Consider the following 22,310-nt stretch of genomic DNA (forward strand, 5'->3'; position numbering starts at 1 on the left):
TTAGAAAGCACGATGACAGCTTTAAAGCTGCTCATTCACTCAGTTCTACGTTAAATCACTCACAAACACACGTGTGAGTTTGAATGGTGTTTATTTATTGTTAAGGCACAACAGAAAGTCAGCAGCACAGTGCTGACTTTTACACACAGAAAGGAGTGAGGATCTTTTCTTGGCCTGTCAGTTCTGGGCAGTAGTGTAGTCGAGGGAAAACTCAGGAATTTGAAGTTAGGCATCCCCCCCTTTTCCAGTGAAGAGAGAGGGCATTGATGCGTACATGGATAAAAACATGTTCCAAGTATTTACACTGTTATGAATTACTTTATTGTATCCGAGGTCTTCTACAGGAATAAAAGCTTATTGACAAAAGGTGTTTACATGTGCCTCCCCATACAGGAAATATAAACTTAACAACCAATACCTGCCTTTTAATTAACACGTTGACATTTATTGGTGATGTCATCACACAATACTCAAATGTGAGCAGTTTCTGGGGGAACACAGAGTCGTGGGTAATAAAACACGACTCTGTGAAAACAGTCTGGTTTCTCTCAGCCATCAGACCAACGGATCCCAATCGAAGGAATAATCAGACACACACTTGTTTCGGTTCAAACCTCTTTGGTAACAAGGCACCCATGCAGTCATTACACGGCATCACGCAGACGTACAAACACACACATACACACATTCAGAAATGCTTCTATATGTAACTCTGGACTCTTGCTTCATCTATTTATCACATTCATCTATCACAATGAGAAAAAATTGTCACATTTTGTTTCATTCAGAAACACCCTGCTACTGATTTTTGTGCACGAGAAACAAGGCCACTTCAGTTTTCTGTAATGCATCCAGGCTCGTAACTGCTTAAACAGAAAGTAACGCACCCGTACTGCTACATCAGCTGTGCAAACATTCTGAAAAGGCACCACATGCATTCAAAGTAAATACTCCTGTTTTTTATACCGCATAATTCTGACCACGCTCATCTTCGTTACATAACTAACCACATTCTTATTAGTGAGATGCAGCGACATGTAAAAATATTATTTCTTTCATTCGGATTCCAGTGGAAAAACCAGTGAAAATAAGTGACTGTTAGAGATTTGTTGATTAAAGATCTCAGTATGTATTTAATGTATAAATTCTGCACAATTTTGTATTAAATATAGCTTAAATAGAAATCTCAGTCTTTCTTTCCATGCTATTGAGAGAGCAGCTTTTTTCCCCAAGTTCAGTCATTCATTCATTCGGGGCAATCTGACCCATATTGACCCTCTCAGTGGCAGTTTTGGCATTTAGGGTGACACTTTCGGTTGTTCACGTTGCAACGACATCCTCCACTGGTGTCTCCTGGACCCTTTAAAAGCAACAGAATGAGGAACATGCTTTGATGGAAAACAAGGCTTTGCAGTCTTTTTAGGTGGACATAAACAGTTTTTGAGTCTATCTGACCAAGGTTACTAAATAAAGCAAAAATAGATAAATCGTTAAAGTTAAGGTAGAAAGGACAGATTTCATACCCTTGGCCCCCAGCGTGGCCCTCTGGTTACCCAGCAGATCTCAGTGTGACAGACTGTACAGCGCAGCCAGTCACATCCATCTCTCTTCTGTACAATGATGCCACACTGTGGACAGCGCATGGCCTCCCCTGACTGCACAAGAGTCTGTTTGTGAGAGATAAAATGAGAACAAGAAAAAGAAGAAAGAATATGAGACCCGAGGATATGGAAAGCATTACCAGTATATATCAGTTTGTCTGTAAGCATTAGACCACAAAGCCATTCACTGCTTACGAGTAGAGGTAAAAATGGATCTGCAACACTGTCCCTTCTATCTCTGTGCATTACAAATAGCCTTAAAACAGTGTACAACTCAAAAGAACTCTCTGTCATGTCGCACATCCCACATACAGTACAGATGTTGTGGTTAGAAGTTCACATACACTCATCATTGGCTGTCATGGTAATTTGGGGATTTTAATGATTTCTTTGGACGGTTCTTTTTCCAGGGTGGCACTGTTCAGCATACATCTTTTGTTACTTTGTTACTTTAAAACCAAGAATTTCTTGCACAGGTTTGAATTTATTTGAGATATTCGCTAATCTACACAGATTTAAAGGTATACACACAGGCACAAATATATACATACACTCACTTAAATGTTTTAATAATTAGTGATGAAGGTTCTACAATGTCTTTTAACTTGACAAAGCCAAGGCACGCTTACGTCTTGTTAGTAATTGTGATTGACTACAACTTTTTGTTTTTATTTGCTGCATAAAAGGGATTTGTGTGCTGATCATGAAAGATGCCCCTGCTCCAAAATCAACACCATCTAGTTCAACTGAAATTTGCAGCTGCCCCCATGGACAAGCCAAATGTGTTTTATGGTCAGATTGAGCTATTTGGCCACAATTGCAAGACACATGTTTGGAGGAGTAAGGGTGTGGCTTTCAAACTTAAAAACAAAGTAAAACTGTGAAGCATGGTGGTGGTAGCATCATGTTCTAGGGTTGTTTTGCTGCCAGTGGTACTGGTACAATACACAGAATGGATAGAATAATGAAGAAGGACTACCTCCAAATTCTTCAGCTTCACCGTAAATCAACAGCTGGATGGTTGAAACTTTGATTCAGTTGGTGTTGAGACAGGACAATGATTCCAAATACACACATGAACTGGTTTTGGATTGGATAAAGCAGGCTAACATTAAGCTTCTGCAATGGTCTTCCCAATGTACAAACTTCAAACCTACTGAAGACTTGTGGATTAAAAGCGGGTCTGTGCCAAGAGACCAACTAATTTAAAGAACTCTACCAATTCTGCCAAGAAGAGTGGTTAAATATCACAGACAGAATTATAGCAGAAGCTTGTTGATGGCTACCAAAACATCTGCTCATAGTACAACTTGCTATGAGATATTTAACCAAATGTTAGTGGGGTTGTATGTATAGATCTGAGCCTGTATGGATTAGAAACTCGTGCACCCAATTTAGAGGTCTGCATTCCCGCGGCTGTCCCGCGGGAGCCGCGGGACCCGACCAGATTTCTTGCGGCGCGGGAATAAATTTCCAAATAAAATGCGGTAGCGGTCGGTAACTCTGGTGTAATTTGAACGGGAGCGGGCGGTCTGAAAATATAGCGTGCCCGACATTTTTTCGGAACAGCATATCTGTGATTTCCTCATTCTAATTGAGCACTGGTACAGCCAGTGCTCACGCCTGTTACACGCACTGAGCGCATGGATCAGTGCTTTTTGCAGTAGGCCACAATGCTGTATTTGTTTTTATTTATTTTATTTTTGCAACACGTTTTCCATGTTAAAAGATAAATGTTGCATGTTGACAGATAAATGCATCTTGTTTAAGAAAAATAAATACAATCATTGCACAACCTGCAGTTTTATCTGTTATCTCTATTTTTTGGTGGTAACCCATTTAAATGTGAGATTTTGGAAACCAGATCTAAATTTAGCGGGAACGGTCGGGTCGGGTAGAAAATTATTCTAAGCGGGCAGCGGGTGAACAAAGACTGAATATACAGCGGGAGCGGTCGGGTGCGGTACAAAACCTTGCGGGAGCGGGCGGGAGCGGGACTAAAAAAACATTCCCGCGCAGACCTCTAACCCAATTCTTGTTTTTCAAAGTAATAAAAATGTATCCTGCCGTTCAAAGAAATAACTAAAAACCCCAAATTACCGTGATATTCATGCCACAAGGAATGTATGAAAACTTCTGACCACAACTCCATGTCTGTTGTAGCTCACATTTAGTAGATGTGTTGTCCTTCGAGCAGCAGAGTCATTGATAGCACGCGCTGCAAGATCGTCCTGGTACTGCTTACAATTCATACCCTCATGGATAGACTGAGGAGAAAATAGAAAGAGGAACAAATAAGGATCTTTTAAAAACTGTAATTTATGTAAATCACTCTAGGACAATTGGATAAATTCAATAAAAATGTAGCTAGGAATGAGCAAAACAGGCATTCTTTGCAGAAATAAACATTTCTTATTCAATTTGCAGTTAGCATGAGGCAACCAAACCAGTTAAAACCATGTCAATACTTGGACATTTTTTCATTTATGTACGGTATTCATTTTTACAAAGTATTTTTCATTTTTAACAGCATAATGTGCAATTAAAATGAACTGTTCCTGGCAGAAGCCACTCAAATAAACTTATTCTAAATGAGCTTGGACTAATTAATTAGTTCAAAGTTCAGTCTGCATCTCTACATAGTATATGTGCAAATCTAATGCATCACATGAGTTCAAGCAACCAATATAGGAACAAAAGACAGGAATAAATTATTAAATTTCATTTTATACCAGTATATACTGTGTATGATTTCTACCTTGCAGATTAGGCAGTTGTGTTTCTTGCAGACAGGGCAGTGGAAGACATTGACAGTATCCTCATACACACACCAGCCCAGACAGTCAGGAGTAGCACAGTGATAGCTGCCCTCACACCGAGACTCTGCAACTGAAAGGCCCCTCTGCAGCCAGCGTTCATACTCCTCTGCAGGAACCAACTGTCACCAGGAAACAGGAGGAAGATGGTGAATGTGTGCTAACACTAAAAGATAAAACTGTAGCTTTAAAAAAAAAAAAAAAAAAAAAAAAAATGTGTCAGAAGCTGTTAGTTGGTCTCACTCACAGCTCTGATCTCCCTCTCCTGCAGGAAGCAGGAACAGGAGTATGTGTCATCTCTGTAGGGACAGGACACCTCGGGCTCCTCGCTCAGCATAATGACAGAGCGCAAGCACTCTCTAAGCAGGCGTGCACACAAACACAGAAAAGTCACCCAAGGTGTACAAGAAAAACAAAACAAATCAAAAAACCGCCACCCCTTAAATTTTACCTGCAAAAACAGTGCAGACACTCCCTCAGGAGGATGCCATCTCCCGGCTGTAAGCCTGCATAGCAGATCCTACACTCCACAGATTCAGGGTTAGGCACCAGGTCCTGACCATCCATCATCACCAGCCGGGCAAAGTTCTGCCTTCGCTCCTCCTCCCTCGCCTGGAAGAAGGAGCGGTGTTGTTGGAGGAGGGAAGTGAGGGTTAAAGGCAAGTTCTGTAAACTGCGCTCTTCCAGCTTTTTCTTATAATGTGCATTTTAAACTCGAAAATGCTCAAAATCCTCATTTACACAAACACAGACAAGCACACAGAGTCAAAACCTTTTATTTTTATCCATTCAGAGTATATACAGTATCGCAGTGCAAAATAAATGACTCATACATTCAACTCGGTGGCAACTATTGCTCCTAAAGAGTTCATTAAAAAGCCACTTCATTTGATTTGCTGAAAGGCTGCAGTGATTACGACTGTCACTGGATGTTCAATATGAGTAACGTCTTTTGGAGCCAGGGTCAAAATGTAAAAAGAAATCTCACAGGTTTTTTTTAAAAACCTGCCCGTCCTTGTCAGCATTACTGCTCATTCAGAGCACGTTTTCCACATTTTTCAGAAAATGTGCAAAAAAAAAAAAAAAAAAAAAGTAACATGTTCTCACACAGCCTGTAAACTGCACGATCTTATGAATCTGCAAATATGGGATGCAACCGATGCATGAAGGCAGCTTAAAATGACTTCAGGGGTAAAATTCGACAGTTTTATTGCATAAATGTGGATATACATGAATATAGTCATGGGCAGTGGAGATGGTGCTTCAAGGATAGAAATGAACATAAGGTGTATGTCTGCCTGTGTCTGTGTGTTCAGTAGTTCTGGTCCAGGTTAAACAGGAGTGAGGTGTTTTGAAGCCCAGCACTCTTCAGCCCCTCTCTTCTCCCTTTCTCCTTCAAAAAACAGAGACAGAAGAGAAGAGAGTCAACCTGAGAGAGCCTGAAAGTTTCAATTCAAATACCACGGTTATTAATTTTTTTCTAAATAAATACATATCACCCTCTCCCTTTCATCGGTTTCACTTTGAGCATTTTGTCAAATTTGGCCAAACTGTGTGTCACTAAGTGGTGCTCCCCTCCCTGAATTTTTAACTGAGCTTTGTGTGCCCACCATCATGTTATATTCCAGAAATCATATTAAGTATGTGCACGTAAAACCACGTTCATACTACCCGGAATGTATTCTTTTTTTAAATACCTGCTGGTATTGTCGGATAGCTTCTTTCTCCTTCTGAATTCTTCTGAGCTCCAGTGTATCAGGTCGATATCCCCCCGGGACAACGTAGTTCTCAGGTCGGTCCGTACTGCAGATCTCACAGCCCGGCCGTGTTGGTTTGTTAATGTAGGTGCACGAAGGACATGACCAACCCTGAAAATTTGTTTAGCGCCGTTATTCTCTACATTCTTTTTACCTTACTGAACTTAACTGTGTGTCCTTTAAGTATATGTTTTCGATAGGTTGACAAAAATTACATTACCTGGGTAGGCGATGTTTTCGGGCTCAGGGCTTTATCAAGCTGAGGCATCTCTAGGTTGATGAGATCTCTGATCTCTCTGATGTTTTGCCTCTCTAAACCGCCTGAGGCATTTAAGGAGAAAAAAAAGAGACTGAGCAGCCAACATCAAATCTGCGTGCAAACATGTTTGCTCAATATGCCAGTGTGTGAAAGACTTTATGGCACCTTTATGGTGTATGCATATAGATTTAAATTGAGTAATTATTTCTTTTCCTTGGTATTCTGCTGAGTTACATTTTCACTATGTGGGCACAGACCATACAAAGTCACAGACAAACTATGTTTAGTAGGGGATTGCTCACTTTACATTATTTATTTATTTATTTTTATCTAACAATAGAAATAAGGTGTTAAACAGTCATACAAGGTGAGATCAATAAAGTCTTTGAATCTGTCACTGAAAAAAAAAAAGCCATACTTAATTTAAATGTAGTCACTATTTTTGGTCTTCTTGGGCAGTGTGCAACAACTTCAAACACTTCTGCTTCTAGATCATGTCTCAGAAACTGTGCTGTGACCTACTTTGTGTGACAAAATATTAAGTTCTTTGTCAGACAGGTCAGGAGCATGCTTGTCACTCTTTTCCCTTCGACATTCATCCCACCGTGTGAAACGTTCATTCCCCCAGCATTAGGCTGTCAATGCAGGCCACTACTGTAACGTCTCAAGGTGCCTGAGAGTTCAACACGCGCTGAACTGAGCAGGCAGAAGCTTTTTCATCACACCATCACACTCATGAGCCCTACTCTCTGTCTTCATACTCAAAAAAATATATCGATACTGCACTGTATTGCAATATTTTACATGGCTATTTTGTATCGATACAGGGGCACCAAATATCGATATTTTATGAAATAAATAAAGATACGTAAATAAATGGGAACGCTGCTCTGCTAACATGAGACGAGCCCTCTAATAGCAACAGTGTTCATCTCCTGCACGGCGATCCTGAGATAATTTTAGCTGAGCAATCTTACAATAAATCAGCTCACCCGAAAAAACAGCCAACACTGGACACACTCAGCTTGACAGAGTGTATAATTACCAATTTGTCCTCATTCAGTCACAGACTGATTCCATTGTGATAAATTGTAGTATATGTTATTGTGAGCTTATTGCAAAATGCTAAAAATTGCAATAATACTGTATCGTGGGTAGCGGTGCAACAGATCAAAAATCTCACGGTTCGGATCAGATCGGTTTTAAGTCACGGATTGGATCAATTTTCGGATCAGCAAAAATAGAAAAAAAAGACAAAAATTCGACTCGCCATTTACTTATTTAAGTATTTTTTGCCTATTAAAAAACATTCAACTGAAGACTCATTCCACACACTTATATAAAAACAAATTAAGGTGCAATATGGACATTATGGACCATGCTGGGCATCCTCTGCACACGGCCATAAACAACCAGAGGAGTCTGTTCAGTGACAGGTTGCTTCTCCCAAAGTCAAGGACCAGCAGACTTAAAAAGTCCTTTGTCCCACACGCCAACAAACTGTTTAACTCCTCGCTGGAGGGGAGAGGGAGGGGAAACGGGGACAAAGGAGGGGCGAACAAGTAAGCTGTAGTGCCTTTTCACTGTGCAATAGTTTTTGTTAATAACCAACGGTGTAATAGACTCACAATACTTGAAATGTGCCGTTCCCTTGTATTCTTATTCCTATTTATTCTTTTTATCCCTTTTGTATTCTCTGTGTTTATATATATGGTATATTTCTGCTCACATTCTGCAACTTCTGTGGGTGCTGTGCTACTGGAAACTGAATTTCCCGGAGGAACCCACCCGAGGGATAAAGTTTCATCTAATCTAATGTGATCTATAGGGCAGTACAGGGCCACTCCGCTGTGATATAACGAGCGGTCACGGTCACGTGGCTTTCCTTTGCCCTGGAGGTCCACCCATTTGTAGTTTGAGCAACAGAAGATGCCTGGGACAGTTCAGCCATAACTTTAAACTTCTCCTGCTCATACATGCTTGGAACGATCTTGTCACACTGAAGTGGACGCGCAACGAGATATCATAGCGTGGCTCAAGCACGTTCATCACAGTTTAAACCCCTTGTTTTGCACAACGGAATACGGCCTCCTGTCTGCAACTAAACACCCCAGTAGCTTTTGTAATAACTTTAGCCCGGTCGGATTGGTCGGCAAAGGGCTGCTTAAATGCCGCAAACTCCTCTGCTCTGCCACTTGGACCGCTAGCGCTGGCCATAACTACCGGCTGACAGACTGACCTCGCGCACCATACACATACTTTTTTCTCTTTTTCGAATCTTTGGATCACGTGCGTACCGAACCGTGGAGTGGGATCGGTTCGGATTTCAGATCAACTGTGATCCGTTGCACCACTAATCACGGGTGGTCTTATGATTCACAGAATCATAGACAGATGAACACTTGCAAACTGGCAGAACAGGACTTTTAGGAACTGATCTAGAATAGCAGGAGCCCTGGAAGCAATGTGGAGGTGCACAAGAACACAAGCTTAAAGAGGAGACCTTTCAATTTTAAATCACGCCAAGTTTTTGCTTTTTTGTAGGAAGACTCATCTCGTATTAGAATAACATATAGAAGATAAGAAAGTGACATACCATGGTGTATTTTTCAAAGCAATGATCACAAGGGTTTTAGTGATAAGGTGTTCAAAGGCCCTTTGTTAGTAAAGCAACAAATACACATGTGTAATTGTGATTTAAATAGCTCAGATTTCACATAAACCACTGTGAAGAGACCACATCTTACCAGTGTTAGTATTGGTACGGAGTCTAGAAGGAAGTGTGGTGTAAGGCCTCCAGTCCTGAGATGAGGGGCCATTTGCAGAGGTAGCAGGGAGTGGCGGGTTTGGAGAAGACTGAGATGAAGGGCTGAAGAGGAGGATGCTCTCCTGATCCTGCTGGAGGGCCTGCGGGGTCAAGCGAGCGTGGCGGGCTGACAAGAGGTACAAGAAGGCCGTGTCACCGTGCTGACGAACACCGTACGACGCGAGGGATCGGTTGTCGAAGCACAAGCACTGGCCGATCACCCAGCGCTGCACTCGTGGGTGGAAGCCGTATTCGAGAAACATCTAGAAAAAAAACAAAGAGAATGACGATGAATGAGAGAGAAACATTAACAGTGGGGCAGAATCGAAACCATGCTGTGAAAGGAATATGATAAACATATATATGTGTAGCTCAAATTAACCTGCTGTTTCAGCGACGCAGTAGTCATGAGTGGGAAAACTTTCACAGTGACACAACAGGATGAGGACGAATCCTCCACTACGACAGCCAAACTGCGAGACAAGATGAAACCCGTGCAAACAACTAAGATTACATCAAATTATCGAAACATAAAACTACTGATTATAGATCGTGCCGCGAAGTATCGAAATCATAACGAGTAATCGTGTTCCTACTTGACTTCATTGTATTCGTGGTCTCTGGTGGAGGGCTGGATCCTAAGTGCAGCACGCTGATGGGCGAGCGTAGCAGCAAAGGCAGAAGCAGACTGCATGTCACCTGCCTCTATCGCCTTGGTCAGCTCTATACAAGTGTCCTCTGCAGATGAAACAAATGCACGCATGATGAAACACAGAGAGACATGCAGAGATCAGAAGGGCGCTAACAACAAATAAATGAATGAAAACAGAAACAGAGGTGTCACACTCACCTGTTTGCTGCAAAGCTAAGGTGTTCTGATGATGGGGACCGTCAGGGGGCTGCTGTGGCTCATTATGGTGAGAGAAGGCTGCCAATATATAAATTTGAAACCCAGAGGGGGGAAAAAGATTTTAACTAAACAGATTTCAAAGACAAGAAAGAGATAAAGAAAACACATTAAGCTCCAGAAGAAACTCAATCATTCTGTGATTTTATCATTTCGCAAGTTTGTGTGAATTGAGCCCTGAGGGGGAAGCAAGGCAACGTATGGAAATATGAAGAGTAACAAGCTAACGTCTGCCACTCGGTTTCCACTATGAAAGTGGAATCAGTTGACAGTGCTGTGCTTGGTTCCACAGGGCTAATTTGAATATCAGACCATCACTTCCACAGTTTGTATCCCAGTCACGCACACAACGCTGCACTTTTTCAAAAAAGAGAGGTCCCCATTGTTTGAGTGCAACGCTGACGAGCAGCCGTGCAGACCAGGAAAGACGCGCAGTGCTTCATGCAGGTCCAAGTAATCGCTCTCGATTTTATTTTAATAAATCAATGTGTATGTCACGTTTATCTTATACGGTTTAACATGTACGAACTTACGTTTTGCATATATTACTCATGTTGCCTGTCCGATAATTTGTACAGCACTGTTGTTGCGTTTGCTTAGCTAAAAACATGCTTAAATAAATTTTAATTGATTGGATTTTGTGAAACTTCAAACATACAGCCAGCGGCACGAACAACTATTTTTAGCCATGATGAGAACAAAGAGCTCTCAGCTCACACAGGCCTCAGCATCCTTCAGTCAGCATGGGCAGTAACACATATACCGGAGAAGTTAAGGGAAGGGTAGGTCACAACAAACACCGAAGTGACGCAGGTTTGTTCTCTGTATTGTATGTTAAAAAATAAGGAAAAATGCTCAGGGCATGATTTAAACGATGCTCACTTTACTTAAAACGACACTTTATAGCTTTACGAACATCACAATGATGTCATTATTAGCCTACTGAGACAATCTGAGGTTTATCGTTCATCAGAGTATAAACCCTATACTCTGATGAAGCTTGGAATGGTGAGGTTCATGGTGGTGTTGCTACCAACCACTGAACACAGTCAATTTTATACCTTAATTTGCACAAACACAAGTTCCCTACAGGGTGGATCAGCATAACAAAAGCATCCTACAATATTTTGCAAATTTGAATGCATTTGCACCATGGTGGTGTGGGGTTATAATATTATCTTATGCCATGTTATACCCCTGATTAATGATTGTGAAAGTATTATGTAGTTTTAGTTTGTAGTATTCTCCTGAATTAGAAGAAGGTGATAACATTACAGTTATTAAACTGATTTGTATTACATTAGACTGCTGATTCAGTGTGAATGAATGATATTGTTCATGATGCATTATACTGCTGAGTTATAAGAAATACTGTTTTCGGAGAGTCAGGACTTTGCTTTTTCTGATAGTAGAGGAGACAGAGAGCACATTCCACGGGAGCTTCACCCCCACCGTTGCCGCCGTTGTTAAAGGCAGACAAAATAGGGAGCCAAGGCCATAAGTCAGGCTCGCTAGGAGTTAGAAAGAATGAATGTTTAGGTTTTTACGACTAGGTGGGGGCCACTAAATGCTATAAGAGTTTGAGTAACCCTCCACCAGTTGGAGATTTGCTGTGACCCTCTGCATGCATGTCTCCCCATCCGGATGGTTGATGCTCAAAAGTGTTGAATTGTATGTAATAAAGTAATTGTTGATTGAGCATTTATACACCGAGTATTGTCCTTCCTTCAGCCCAAAGATCGAAAGAATTGGGAGGATTTAACAATTTAAAGCAAATTAAAGCTATTGCCTCACATCAAGAAGTTCCTGGGTTTGACTCTACCATCCGGCACTAGCCTTTATGTGTGGAGTTTGCATGTTCTCAGCGTGTCTGAGTGGGCTCTCTCTGGTTACTCTGGCTTCTCCCACAGTGCAAAGACATGCAGTTAGCGGGGTTAAATTATTTGGTTATTTTAAATTTGTCATGTGTTAATGGTTGTTTTTCTGGGTCAACTGGATAAGCAGAATAAAAAGGCTAGATGGACTTTGCTCCAAGGCCAAATATCTGTTTGTCATCTACAAGTATTTGCTCTCCTGGGTGACTGACCTCTGTGTGCTTCTCTTAGTGACGACATCACCACAGTAGCCCACTCCTGGGCTTCCTGCTCGCAGCGAAAGTTGAAGCTGATGCGATCATTGGGAGGAACGGCCAAACTCAGCTCGTGGCACTTTGGCGACTTCACCTCGTAGTTCACGCTCCTCAAATCAAACTCGGCGATGGTCTGAAATAATAAAGAGTGAGCGACAGTCAGAGGAAATCAAAGGCTGTCGTTTTTGTCACTGTGTGATGGATTTGTCTAAACTTTAATTTCCCACTATATTGTAAAAAAAATGTAGTTAGATAAAATAGACATGTGTATAAAACATAACATTTGCTTCCAAGCAAAGTGGCCTGAATCTGTCCCCCTTGGTCATGGGTGCCCTTTAAAAACACCCAAACAACCTGTGCAAAGAGGATATGGACAGACATTAATTTCCTTCACAAAAGAGTGGTAAAAATGGTAATATCTATTTTAAAAAAAAGAACCTGCCTTGCCAAAAAACATTTTAATATTTAATGATTTAGAATCACTACCTCAAGTTGTCAAGGGTATGGCCTTTGCATAAGGCAATTTACATAAGAAACTTAAGACCCTGGAGGGTCTGCGGGGATTTCCTAGACCAGGATGGCTTTGGTGTAAAGCCAGAAAACTGTAAATCACTGCACTGCTTGAGGTAGTGCTCATTAAAAATAAACCTGGACAACATAAAGCCTTGCATTGATGTGGAGGTACATCTAGAATACATCTCTTTCCTATTATCTTTTCACAGCCTGTTAACAACGTTTAAACACACATACCACAACAAGCCAACCCCCGCACTGCTGTGAACTCACCACACTCCGGCCAGTCCCGCCGTTCTCCAGGAGCGACAGCCGGAATTCCCCGGATTTCCCCGGGTCCATGCTGAGCTGCAGTCTCAGTGACTCATCACCTGCTCCCGGAAGACACAGCGGCCGAATCCCAGAATGGCACACTGACACCCGAACCGACATGAGGACGGTGTGGCAGCCAAGTTGAGACTGCGAGGCCCCATAGTGGCTGGGGAACGCGGCGGAGTGGTCCGGTGTGTGATCGGGGGAGGAGTGAGCCCAACCGCCTGAACTCAGCGACATCCTGCCCGAAGACTCATGTAGAAAATAGTTCCAGCGGAGTCCCGTCTGCCTGTCTGTTTACCTCCTGTCCCGCGTTCTTACCTGGTCTCGGCTTTCCCTTCTTTTACATTTCTGTCAGTGAGTCGTTTGACTGGTTATTTGACAGAGTCAGTGTCAACAGGAAGCAAGTGCGCAGAGTCGGAGAACTATTTTAGAGCCACTTCCAAAAAGTCAAACGCGAGCGATGTTTCACTTCTCTCTTCTTTTTTTTAGAGAAAGCTCCGTTTCAGGCAGATTCGGTGTGTCTTATTTTGGCTTCTAAGTAAAGTTCCTTTGCCTGTAGTCCCATAAATACCGTCCTGACTCCAAGGTTATGGTAGTAGTTTGAGACTGGTATCGATATGTTGCTGTTTGCTTTCATTTCACATTGCGCATGCGTTCCTCGTTGGGTGACGTATGCCGCTGTAATATTTATGAATCATGTGAACGCTGTTTCTTTTTTTAGCTGCACCGAAGATTCACTTCTTTCTTGTCTCTTAACACACTGTATATTTATATATTGCACACATATATTTGTTTGCGATGTAGTCCAGTAAAAAAGTCTATGTGCGCATTTGACCACAGAGAGGCAGCAAAGCATTCAGTTTACAAAAACGGTGGATGCATGTTCCCGGTATCTTCTAAATAATTCATGTCTGTGGAAATATATATAGTATTTATATAAGATTTTCAAGATCAACAGTGACTCCGTGTAAGCAAAGGAGTTTTTTTTCAGTCTGCATTCGTTTTAGTTCTCACTTTTTGAGACTTTGTTAAGTGTCCTTTTTAGTAGTCTCGACCCAGGTGAGACTTAAACCCACAACCACCAGCTCCAGAGGATGGTGCCTTGTCCATTAGGCCTCTGGGCCTCTCTGGTCCATTGCTCTCATCTGATGGCCTGAAAATGGCTTTTGTGACATTCAACAGAAAACATTTACCAGCCATCTATTCAACAGTGACCTTTCGTAAAAGGTTTACTTTTAAAATATTCATGTCCTCACAAAAATAAAAATTTTGTGTCCTTTTTTTAATGTCCTTTTCGCCCCCTGAGCTGTCTGTGTGTAAGGTTTGTGGATGTAGAATGTTTGTCTATATAAATGGCCTTTGTTCTGAATTCAAGGTGCAAGGGAAATACCTCCTGTTGTCTCATCCTCACACGCTTTAGATCATGGATAGTGTGTCAGCAATGTAGGAAAGAAGAGAAATGCTTTTGATCAGGGAGATCGAACCCAACATGGTATGCCACATTCAACCCTCTTTGATCTCAAGTGGGACAAACTCCCGTTTTTGCCAGTGTAAAGATGTTTAACTACATTAAAGAAAACTTACTTAAGTGTAGCATGAATCATAACAGGGAGGACTTTATCAGTAGGGTTAGGAGCCTGTGCCAACCTGCTTTAAATTACTAACCCTATTGATCCCCATGTATTCTTGACCCAGGTGGGACTTGAACCCACAATCCCCAGCTCCGGAGTCTGGTGCCTTGTCCATTAGGCCACTAGGCCACTGGCTCCACTTGGCTGCCATTTATAAATAATTAACATATCTTGATCTTTCAGCTATATTATTCATAGCATGTCATGGAGAAGGAAGCCCTGCTGGTTACCTGGTGCTGTGACTTGATCAATACTTCTATAACACAAAGAAAGCTAATCAGCGATTATTCGGGGACCTATGACCCCACAGTCACGAGAGAAAAGTTTAAAATGAAAGATACTGCAATGTCGTGTGTTTTTGCTTTCAGGCAGGAAAATGTGCAGCTGGAATTATCTGGGCAGGAGAAAACAATGCTAACACCCATCACAGCAGTGAGATAAAACATTGCACACAAGGAACTGAGAACATTTTTCTGTGCCCTTTTTAAATGTATTCGTCTGCAAAATGCATCCAAGGGTGACACCAGCAAATAAGGGTTCCCTGTCATAAATCTAATTTGCTTCATTATTTATGGATTTTTCCACGTTGTGTTGCAATTGCACATCCTCAGTTTGTTATCTTCTCATTACTGCAGCCACACTCTGCAACATACAATCTGATCTCAGCCATGACGCAATTATGGCTGCTCTAATCGGTAGGAGGGGCACAAAAGTGCTGCCGCAGGGTGGAGTTGTGTACATGAACATAAACACGTGCTATCAGTGATAGTCTGTGTAGTTTTAGATGGAGTTGAATAATTATTTGATGTGCATTTGAATGGATGCATACTGTAACATAACTGACAAAAATTACAGATGTATTTTTTTGGTTTGAATAAAGTACACCTGCTTGTTAGGCACACCTTCAAAGCAGTTTGTGTTACAGTTTCTTGACTTGTACAGATGCTGGTTTGGGCCCCAAGGCAGCTTTACACCTCAATACATTTGAAAATCTCTCCTCACCATGCATAGCATCTCACTTGTGATTCACTGTCACCTTTCAGTACCTACCAGTGGCAAATATAGCTTATTTCCACTTACTTCTTCTTCATGTGTAGCACTGTGAGTGTATGTGACTTTTCAGCGCCCGTCATGAATCACTGAAGTTCCAAAAGCTTGTGAGAAGACATCTTAACCAAGAAGCATTTTGCAGAAGCCGATGGTGTGCTACCCAGTCCCTATCAAGCTGATTGATGAAAGGCTAATCATAAAACGCCCACCAAAGCTCCGGTTCATTGTCTCACAGACCTACTTGGGCTGGTGGGTCTCCCCATGTTCATGAATTTAAAGGTGTCTGCATGTCATTGACTTGCTGATGGACTGCTCTGCTGCGTGACAGATGTCAGGGAAACTCTGAAAGCAAACCTCCATTCTCAAAAGGATGAGTGGGGGTTTAAAGAGTGGGAGGAGCAGAGGAAGGGTGATGCATCCAGTAGTCTGGGATCACTGTGGCTGACTGACGTTCTTGATTCATCATCCAACAGCCTCATGGGCAGCATGGAGATATATATAAGCTGGGGCACACCTGCCAACAATAAAGACTCAAGACGTCCACCAACTGACCTCAGCCTGTTACCAAAGTTCAGGGTAAGTATTTACCATTTGGGGTTTGCATTTTGCATGTCTAACGCAAAATGCAAATATTTTTACTTTGCTTTTAATAACTACAGTTGTGCTAATTGCGGCTAATTATACTATTTCAACCTGCACATAATCCCAAAGGATCTCTGATTTATAACCATCACAAAGTTTCTATCATCATTAAGAATTATGAAATTCAAGTTTTCAGATTACAGTTTCAGTGATTAGTCCCGAGGTTTAAAAGACTTAATCCTACTTGAAACGGTCTTTCGTTAAGTTTTACTATTGGGCGCAAAAAAGGCACAACAGTTTTATCAAGCTCTGTCTTTTCTTGGTTTTGCGAATAGCTCCTGTTTTCAGTGTCTTCTCAAAAGTGATAAGTTACTTATAACTGCGTCCTGTCTTTAGTGCCTTGAGCGACACCGCAGCATGCTGCCCGTGAGAGCGGCTGATGTCCGGCACTGCGTCCTGACGAGCCGCTGGCTGCCCGCAGCTCTGGCGCTTCTCCTCCTTCTCTCCTCCAGCTTCAGCCGCGCTCACAGCACCACAGTGGAGCACGACTTCCACATTGTTCATAATGTAGACAACAGAAGTAAGACCCGTTTTCTTTAAATCATTCCGATTTGACTTTCCCGATAAGGATCAGATGGGATTTACGCGCTCAAAAAGAAAAAAAGAAGAAAAAAAAAAAGAAAGAAAGCTAAATAGGCTATTACACTTTATTAAATCAACCACAATTTAATAAAGTGTGTGTCTGAGTGTATGGAATTCAATAGATCTAATGTAATTATTTCTTAATAATCCTATTATATCCATTGAAATTTTTATTTCCAGTTATTAAGTTTAAAGATATGCTGTCTGTCAGTGTAACCAGGAGACTTTCTGTTATTAGACTTTAAACTGATTTGGTTAATTACACACTGTTTAATTCAGAGTGAGGAAATGCTAACCGGGTTTCACCTTCCACCAGCCATCAAATGTAAATTCAGTATGTGGTTGTGTCATTATTGGAGTACTAATACTGGCTCCCCACGCTGGATATTTTGTTACTGAATTAAATGTTTTGATAGAAACGCATTTGTTAATTTATTAATACTGTTGATCGGCCTTCTGTGTTGTTGCACACTAAACGTTCTGAACAGATGTGAGCATTCATGCGTTTCAGGAGTTGTTTAAAGACTGAAAACATATTTGGCAGTTAATTTGAAAGGCTTTCAGACTTTACATGGTAATATATCAGAATACCATTGTTTTAGGTCTGAAGGATAGCCACTAAAAGACAATTTTTTTAAAAAAGGGAGGGGGGAAAAGGCAAAATCATGCCGTTTTGTGGCTGTAATAGTAGTATTTGTCCTCACAGTCCGTCCACTAACAGAATATTTAACCACCACTTTCCTAAATATTTATTCTGTTTTCAAACATAGCTGTTAACATCTTGTATGGATCCCTTGCTTTATGTGGCACTGATAAACTTGTCTCTGCTTGGTTTCCAGGTCCAGAGATAGATCCATTCTGGTATGTGGGGCGTGGGGTGAGACCCATTGGGCGCTTTGGGAAGAGGCACAGCAGTCTGGAGGCTCTGGGCAGCGATGGGATGCCCGTCGTCAGGACGTTGGAGCTGCTGCTCAGCAGCCTGAGAAACAAGGAGAACCTTGGAAAAGTGCTCGACGGGGAGGACGGTGATTGGCTACCGTGATGTGCTCTCCTCCCCACATCCAAAAACTCCGTTTTATTTTTCGTTTGTCATTTTTTAAAAATCGACACTATATACACGTCTTCATAATTATATTTCTCTTGTGTCTGTTATGAGCCTCACCCATGTCTGTACATAAAAATGCACTCTACATTGATTAATAAATCAGGATGTCATGATTATATCTGTTGACAACCTTGCTTGTAACTTTCGTGAGTGTGAAGGCAAACATTTTCTTTGAAAAAACAAGCAAACAAAACACAATTTTAAGTTTGCGAATTTTATTTATTTCATAATACATTTTTTTCTCAGAGTACTGTGGCACATAGAGAATCTGCATTTTTTTTCTTTTTTTGCTTGTTAATAATTTCCCCAACATATCGTATGGATTGCAACAAACAATTGCACATAAAAGTGAATGGCCCGCCTGTGGAGCTGTGCACAGTGAACCTCTTCATAGTCGTTCACACTGGATTTAAACAGGAACAAAAGCAACATTTGTTTTTAGCTCTGGGAGAATCTCATCACTTCTCAGTATCCGCGACACTGTTCCAACAACCAACGAGACGTCCTGTGCAAATCCAGCCTCACAAGTCATGACAATTATACACAGTCTCTTGCACAACACTGAACGATTTGTCAACTATGATTGGGCAATAAACACATTATCATATCATATCCATGTTTTTCACACATATAGTATATTAACAAATTCTGCAATGAGATATTGTTACTTTTTTTATTATTTTTTTCACATTAGAAAAATACAGGACACTGATGATTGGACCCTTGTGGCTGTGCTTCTTAGAGAGACATTTTTCATCAGTTTGATAAAGCCAGAAACATGCTCTTTTTTACATCAACACCTCTGGAGAACAAGATTGACAAAAAATACAAGATCAATGTGCAAACCCAAGATGCGAAAGGCTGGGGATGAAAAGGTCACTAATAGAAGGGGCAGAGCATTCATACAGAAGATCATCACACCTTTCAAACACTATCAGAGAATCCAAACATGCTCTTATTAAGCTGGAGCCAAAGCAAGAACTCTGATAACTGTATGCATGGCTAACTTAAAATCTCCCAAAACTGAAAGGCAGTATTCTCGTGTTTAAGGAGTACAAGTGTGCCTCTCATCACCTGTGTTTTCAAAGCATTTACCATCGTCATTACTGGCAGAACATCGAATGGTAAATGCAAGCTTACACTGAAAGCAATTTGAGTCATCACACATAAGAGAGTCCGGTAGGACTGACTGAGGTGGGTTCCTTTGAGGAGAGAATAAAGCCTTTAATTTGCAATAGTACTTATTTCAGTGGTATTGCATAAAAACGTTCAGTACAAAAATAAATTGCTCGTAACAAAATCATGGTTTCATGGCATTTGTTATATAGCCCGTCAGACTTTCTTATGTAAAAATCTTTACAAGAATCTTTGAATGCAACACAAAAGATCAGACGTGACCCCGGTAAAGGGAAAACATGAAAATACTCTTTTCTTTCTCCTTAAATAAAAGGCCACAACGTTTAAAAGTAAACAAAGAAAGTGACAGGGAGGAGGAAGAATGGCTTTGTGTTGGAGAAACTACATATGTCACGGAGGAGGATTTTCAGACCCAACTTGAATATCAGATGGATGCCATCTTCATCTGCTTTATCCAAGGCCGGGTCGCGGGGGCAGCAGCCTAAGCAGAGAGGCCCAGACCTCCCTCGCCCCAGCCACCTCCACCAGCTTATCCAGGTGTTCCCCCGGATAAGCTGGATGGATGCTCCATGCAAACTATTTTTTTAATTTTGATCTATTTAAATGTTGTAACCCACAATTTCCAATATGTGAATGTATCTACAAATCAGCTTTTTCTTTCCTAAATAAATTTACACACTCCTCACCAGTGAAATGTCAGCATGGCAAATGGATGCTTAGCTTAGCTGAGAGACTAAAAAAGGAGGAAGCGGTGAGCTTGGTTCTGACCAGCTCCCTTCGGTTTCGGATTATCATTAGCTGCCCATTTCTCAATTTGACCTCTCCTTTTTTCTTGATACAAGTTTGACAGTTTGCCTTGACAGTGGCTGGACTAAGTTACTTAGGTCACAGCAAGAAATTAAATGATTATATTTCCAACATGTTGACCTGGTCTTTTAACTAGCTTAATTTCTTCTCAGCTACAGTTTCTCAATGTGCTATTCCTTTATAGTCATCAAGCACATGGTGCAACGGACAAAACCTCCCCCAAACAAAACCAAAACACTGGTGATGTGATACTTTGAACATCTAAACAGCTCTTTTTTCCAACTCTTTTCTGGTCTGCTTGTGATTTGTATAAATCAGTAAAATATTGAAGGTTACAATCATCCCCATTTGGTGATTACCATCTGATAGCTATATGCGGGTGGATATTGACAATCATCAAAAAAACAAAACAGTTTGAATAAATCCCCCGTAACATTTCTTGGTTCATGGTGACAAAGACGATGCAGTATAAAACATGGCTCAGCCTCTTTTCAGGACACTGAATCACACAAATTTTCTTATGATTTTCCACAGCTTCATTGCACATTAATTCACAACACTCTTGCAAACAGATAGAAAACTGAGTTTTTCTTTATCTGTACATATATATTCTTTTAAGTCGGTTTATGAGGAGTGTTTGCAGATCTTAAGGCAGAGAAACCGACTGTTAAATAACATATTTCTGTGTGTGTGTGTGTGAGTCTATGTGTGTGCAGTAAGGAGGAAAAACAGCATGAAATAGATCTTGTTAAAAGAGAAAGATCCAGCGATGTCTTCTTTGATCTCTTTAACTGATGGGTACTGAGCTTGTGTGAGGAATGAGTGCTGAGTTGGGTTACACAGGGCAGGTGGTGGCCCCTGCTTGGCCTGGAGCTAGAGGCAGATGCTGGGTCAAGGCACTGGATGTGAAGAGCCCCTGTCCCTGGGGCTTGAAAATAGCCCTGAGGGACTCATTGTGCTGTTGACTGTCACTATGGCCGAAATACTTTAACCTGCTGCTCTGGCTCCAACTTCTCTGAAATGAGAATAAATGCCACATTTTTATTTTAAGAAAAGCACGTGTGTCTTGATTCATGCTCAATCATCCAGGTAAGGAAATCCCCAAAAAGTTGATTCTGTTCATCTGGATATATCGTTTTCCCGATGGTGCTACATCCAGATGAACAGAATCAACTTTTTGGGAAAAATCACATATATGTGTATTTATGTCCTTTGTCCTGTCTCCATCCTTCACCCCCAACCTATCATGACAGACGGCCATGATAGGTTGAGGTAGCCTGAGCCTAGATCTGAAAAAGTGAGATAGTGAGTACAAGCAGAGGAAATGGGCATCCTCCTTAGGGTGTCTTGGTTCTCCTTTAGGTAAGATTAGGTGCGGAGCGCAGTCATTGAGGCGGTACTCACTCACATCAAAAGGAACCAACTGAGGTGGTTCAGGAATCTGACTAGGATGTCTCCTCGGCACTTTCTACATGAGGTGTTTTGGGCATGTCTTGGAGGCCCTGGGCAGGACATGCTGGAGAAATTACATCTAGCATCTGGTTTCGGAATGTCACAGTGTTTTCCCATGAAACTCTCAACTACTGTTGTTTTAAGCAATAAATCATGTTTCTGGAAACTACCAGATAAAATGAAGGTTTCATAAAACAACGTGTATACTCCTTTCACAGAGCTCTGCAAACTGGCTCTAACCTGAATAGGAGTGGGGTCTCCAGTACACATTAGAGTAATTAGACAATTCAGTGTCCTAAACTGGCAGATTTATGACATGGTAGTGGTAAAAGACAGATTTTGATAGTTCGTGATGGGGGTAGTACACACAGTTGCAAAGGCTTCATCACAACCTTGGTTTAAACAAGTCATTTATATTTATTCCATAATGTTGTATTGGATCAAAAAGTGCTTTTCCTCACGATCATTTCAAAGCAACAAGAAGGTTTGGTGGTGTATAGCTAAATGTCAGTATATTTTCACTACAAATGTGGAGCACGTTGTATGGACTGATAGAAGGAACACACTAAGGTGGAATTACTGAATCAATGTCTTGGTCACTGAGTTTGACCCATTGTCCTTTCTGCTGTCTCTCTTTGGAGCTTTGCTAAAAAGCCACCCTGAATCAAAGTCATTGTGTAGATGACGGTGAAGAAAAAAAGAGAGACAAAAAAGAAAATAAAGAAAGCTGCAGCAGAAAGAGGCTTTTCACGAATATGAAAAGGAACAGACTTACAGTTGGTTGATAAAACAGCCTTATCCC

At 41.3% G+C, this 22,310-nt stretch overlaps 3 protein-coding genes and 1 non-coding gene across 9 annotated transcripts in view; 1 reads left to right on the top strand and 3 right to left on the bottom strand.

The window, feature by feature from the left end:
• Positions 1-74: 74 nt before the first annotated feature.
• shrprbck1r (sharpin and rbck1 related) lies at positions 75-13,774 on the bottom strand. Its single transcript, XM_026179773.1, has 14 exons — positions 13,061-13,774; positions 12,233-12,407; positions 10,090-10,167; positions 9,836-9,977; positions 9,622-9,712; positions 9,181-9,502; positions 6,395-6,495; positions 6,115-6,285; positions 4,869-5,029; positions 4,665-4,776; positions 4,360-4,539; positions 3,770-3,868; positions 1,524-1,667; positions 75-1,360 (listed from the first exon to the last, which is right to left on the bottom strand). The coding sequence occupies exons 1-14, from the start codon at positions 13,337-13,339 to the stop codon at positions 1,280-1,282; spliced, it is 2,136 nt and encodes a 711-aa protein (XP_026035558.1). The 5' UTR covers positions 13,340-13,774; the 3' UTR covers positions 75-1,279.
• Positions 13,775-14,789: 1,015 nt separating this feature from the next.
• On the bottom strand, positions 14,790-14,862 carry trnar-ccg (transfer RNA arginine (anticodon CCG)). The gene has a single exon. It is a non-coding gene; the product is annotated as a tRNA-Arg (tRNA).
• A 1,409-nt stretch (positions 14,863-16,271) lies between these two features.
• Positions 16,272-18,259, top strand: prlh2 (prolactin releasing hormone 2). The gene is made up of 3 exons (XM_026179413.1): positions 16,272-16,359; positions 16,762-16,945; positions 17,847-18,259. Exons 2-3 carry the CDS (start codon positions 16,783-16,785, stop codon positions 18,047-18,049), a joined length of 366 nt encoding a protein of 121 aa, XP_026035198.1. The 5' UTR covers positions 16,272-16,359; positions 16,762-16,782; the 3' UTR covers positions 18,050-18,259.
• Positions 18,260-18,322: 63 nt separating this feature from the next.
• The window catches only part of myripb (myosin VIIA and Rab interacting protein b), a 127,958-nt gene continuing 123,970 nt past the window's right edge, over positions 18,323-22,310 (bottom strand). For all 6 annotated transcript variants that reach the window (XM_026179407.1, XM_026179410.1, XM_026179408.1 and 3 more), the window contains one exon: positions 18,323-21,071. In XM_026179407.1, the coding sequence (XP_026035192.1) occupies positions 21,028-21,071 (44 nt within the window). In that variant the 3' untranslated portion in view covers positions 18,323-21,027. The remainder of the gene's footprint in view (positions 21,072-22,310) is intronic.

This window comes from Astatotilapia calliptera, chromosome 9 (genome assembly GCF_900246225.1).
Source record: "Astatotilapia calliptera chromosome 9, fAstCal1.2, whole genome shotgun sequence".
In the NCBI taxonomy this organism is placed as follows: Eukaryota; Metazoa; Chordata; class Actinopteri; order Cichliformes; family Cichlidae; genus Astatotilapia; species Astatotilapia calliptera.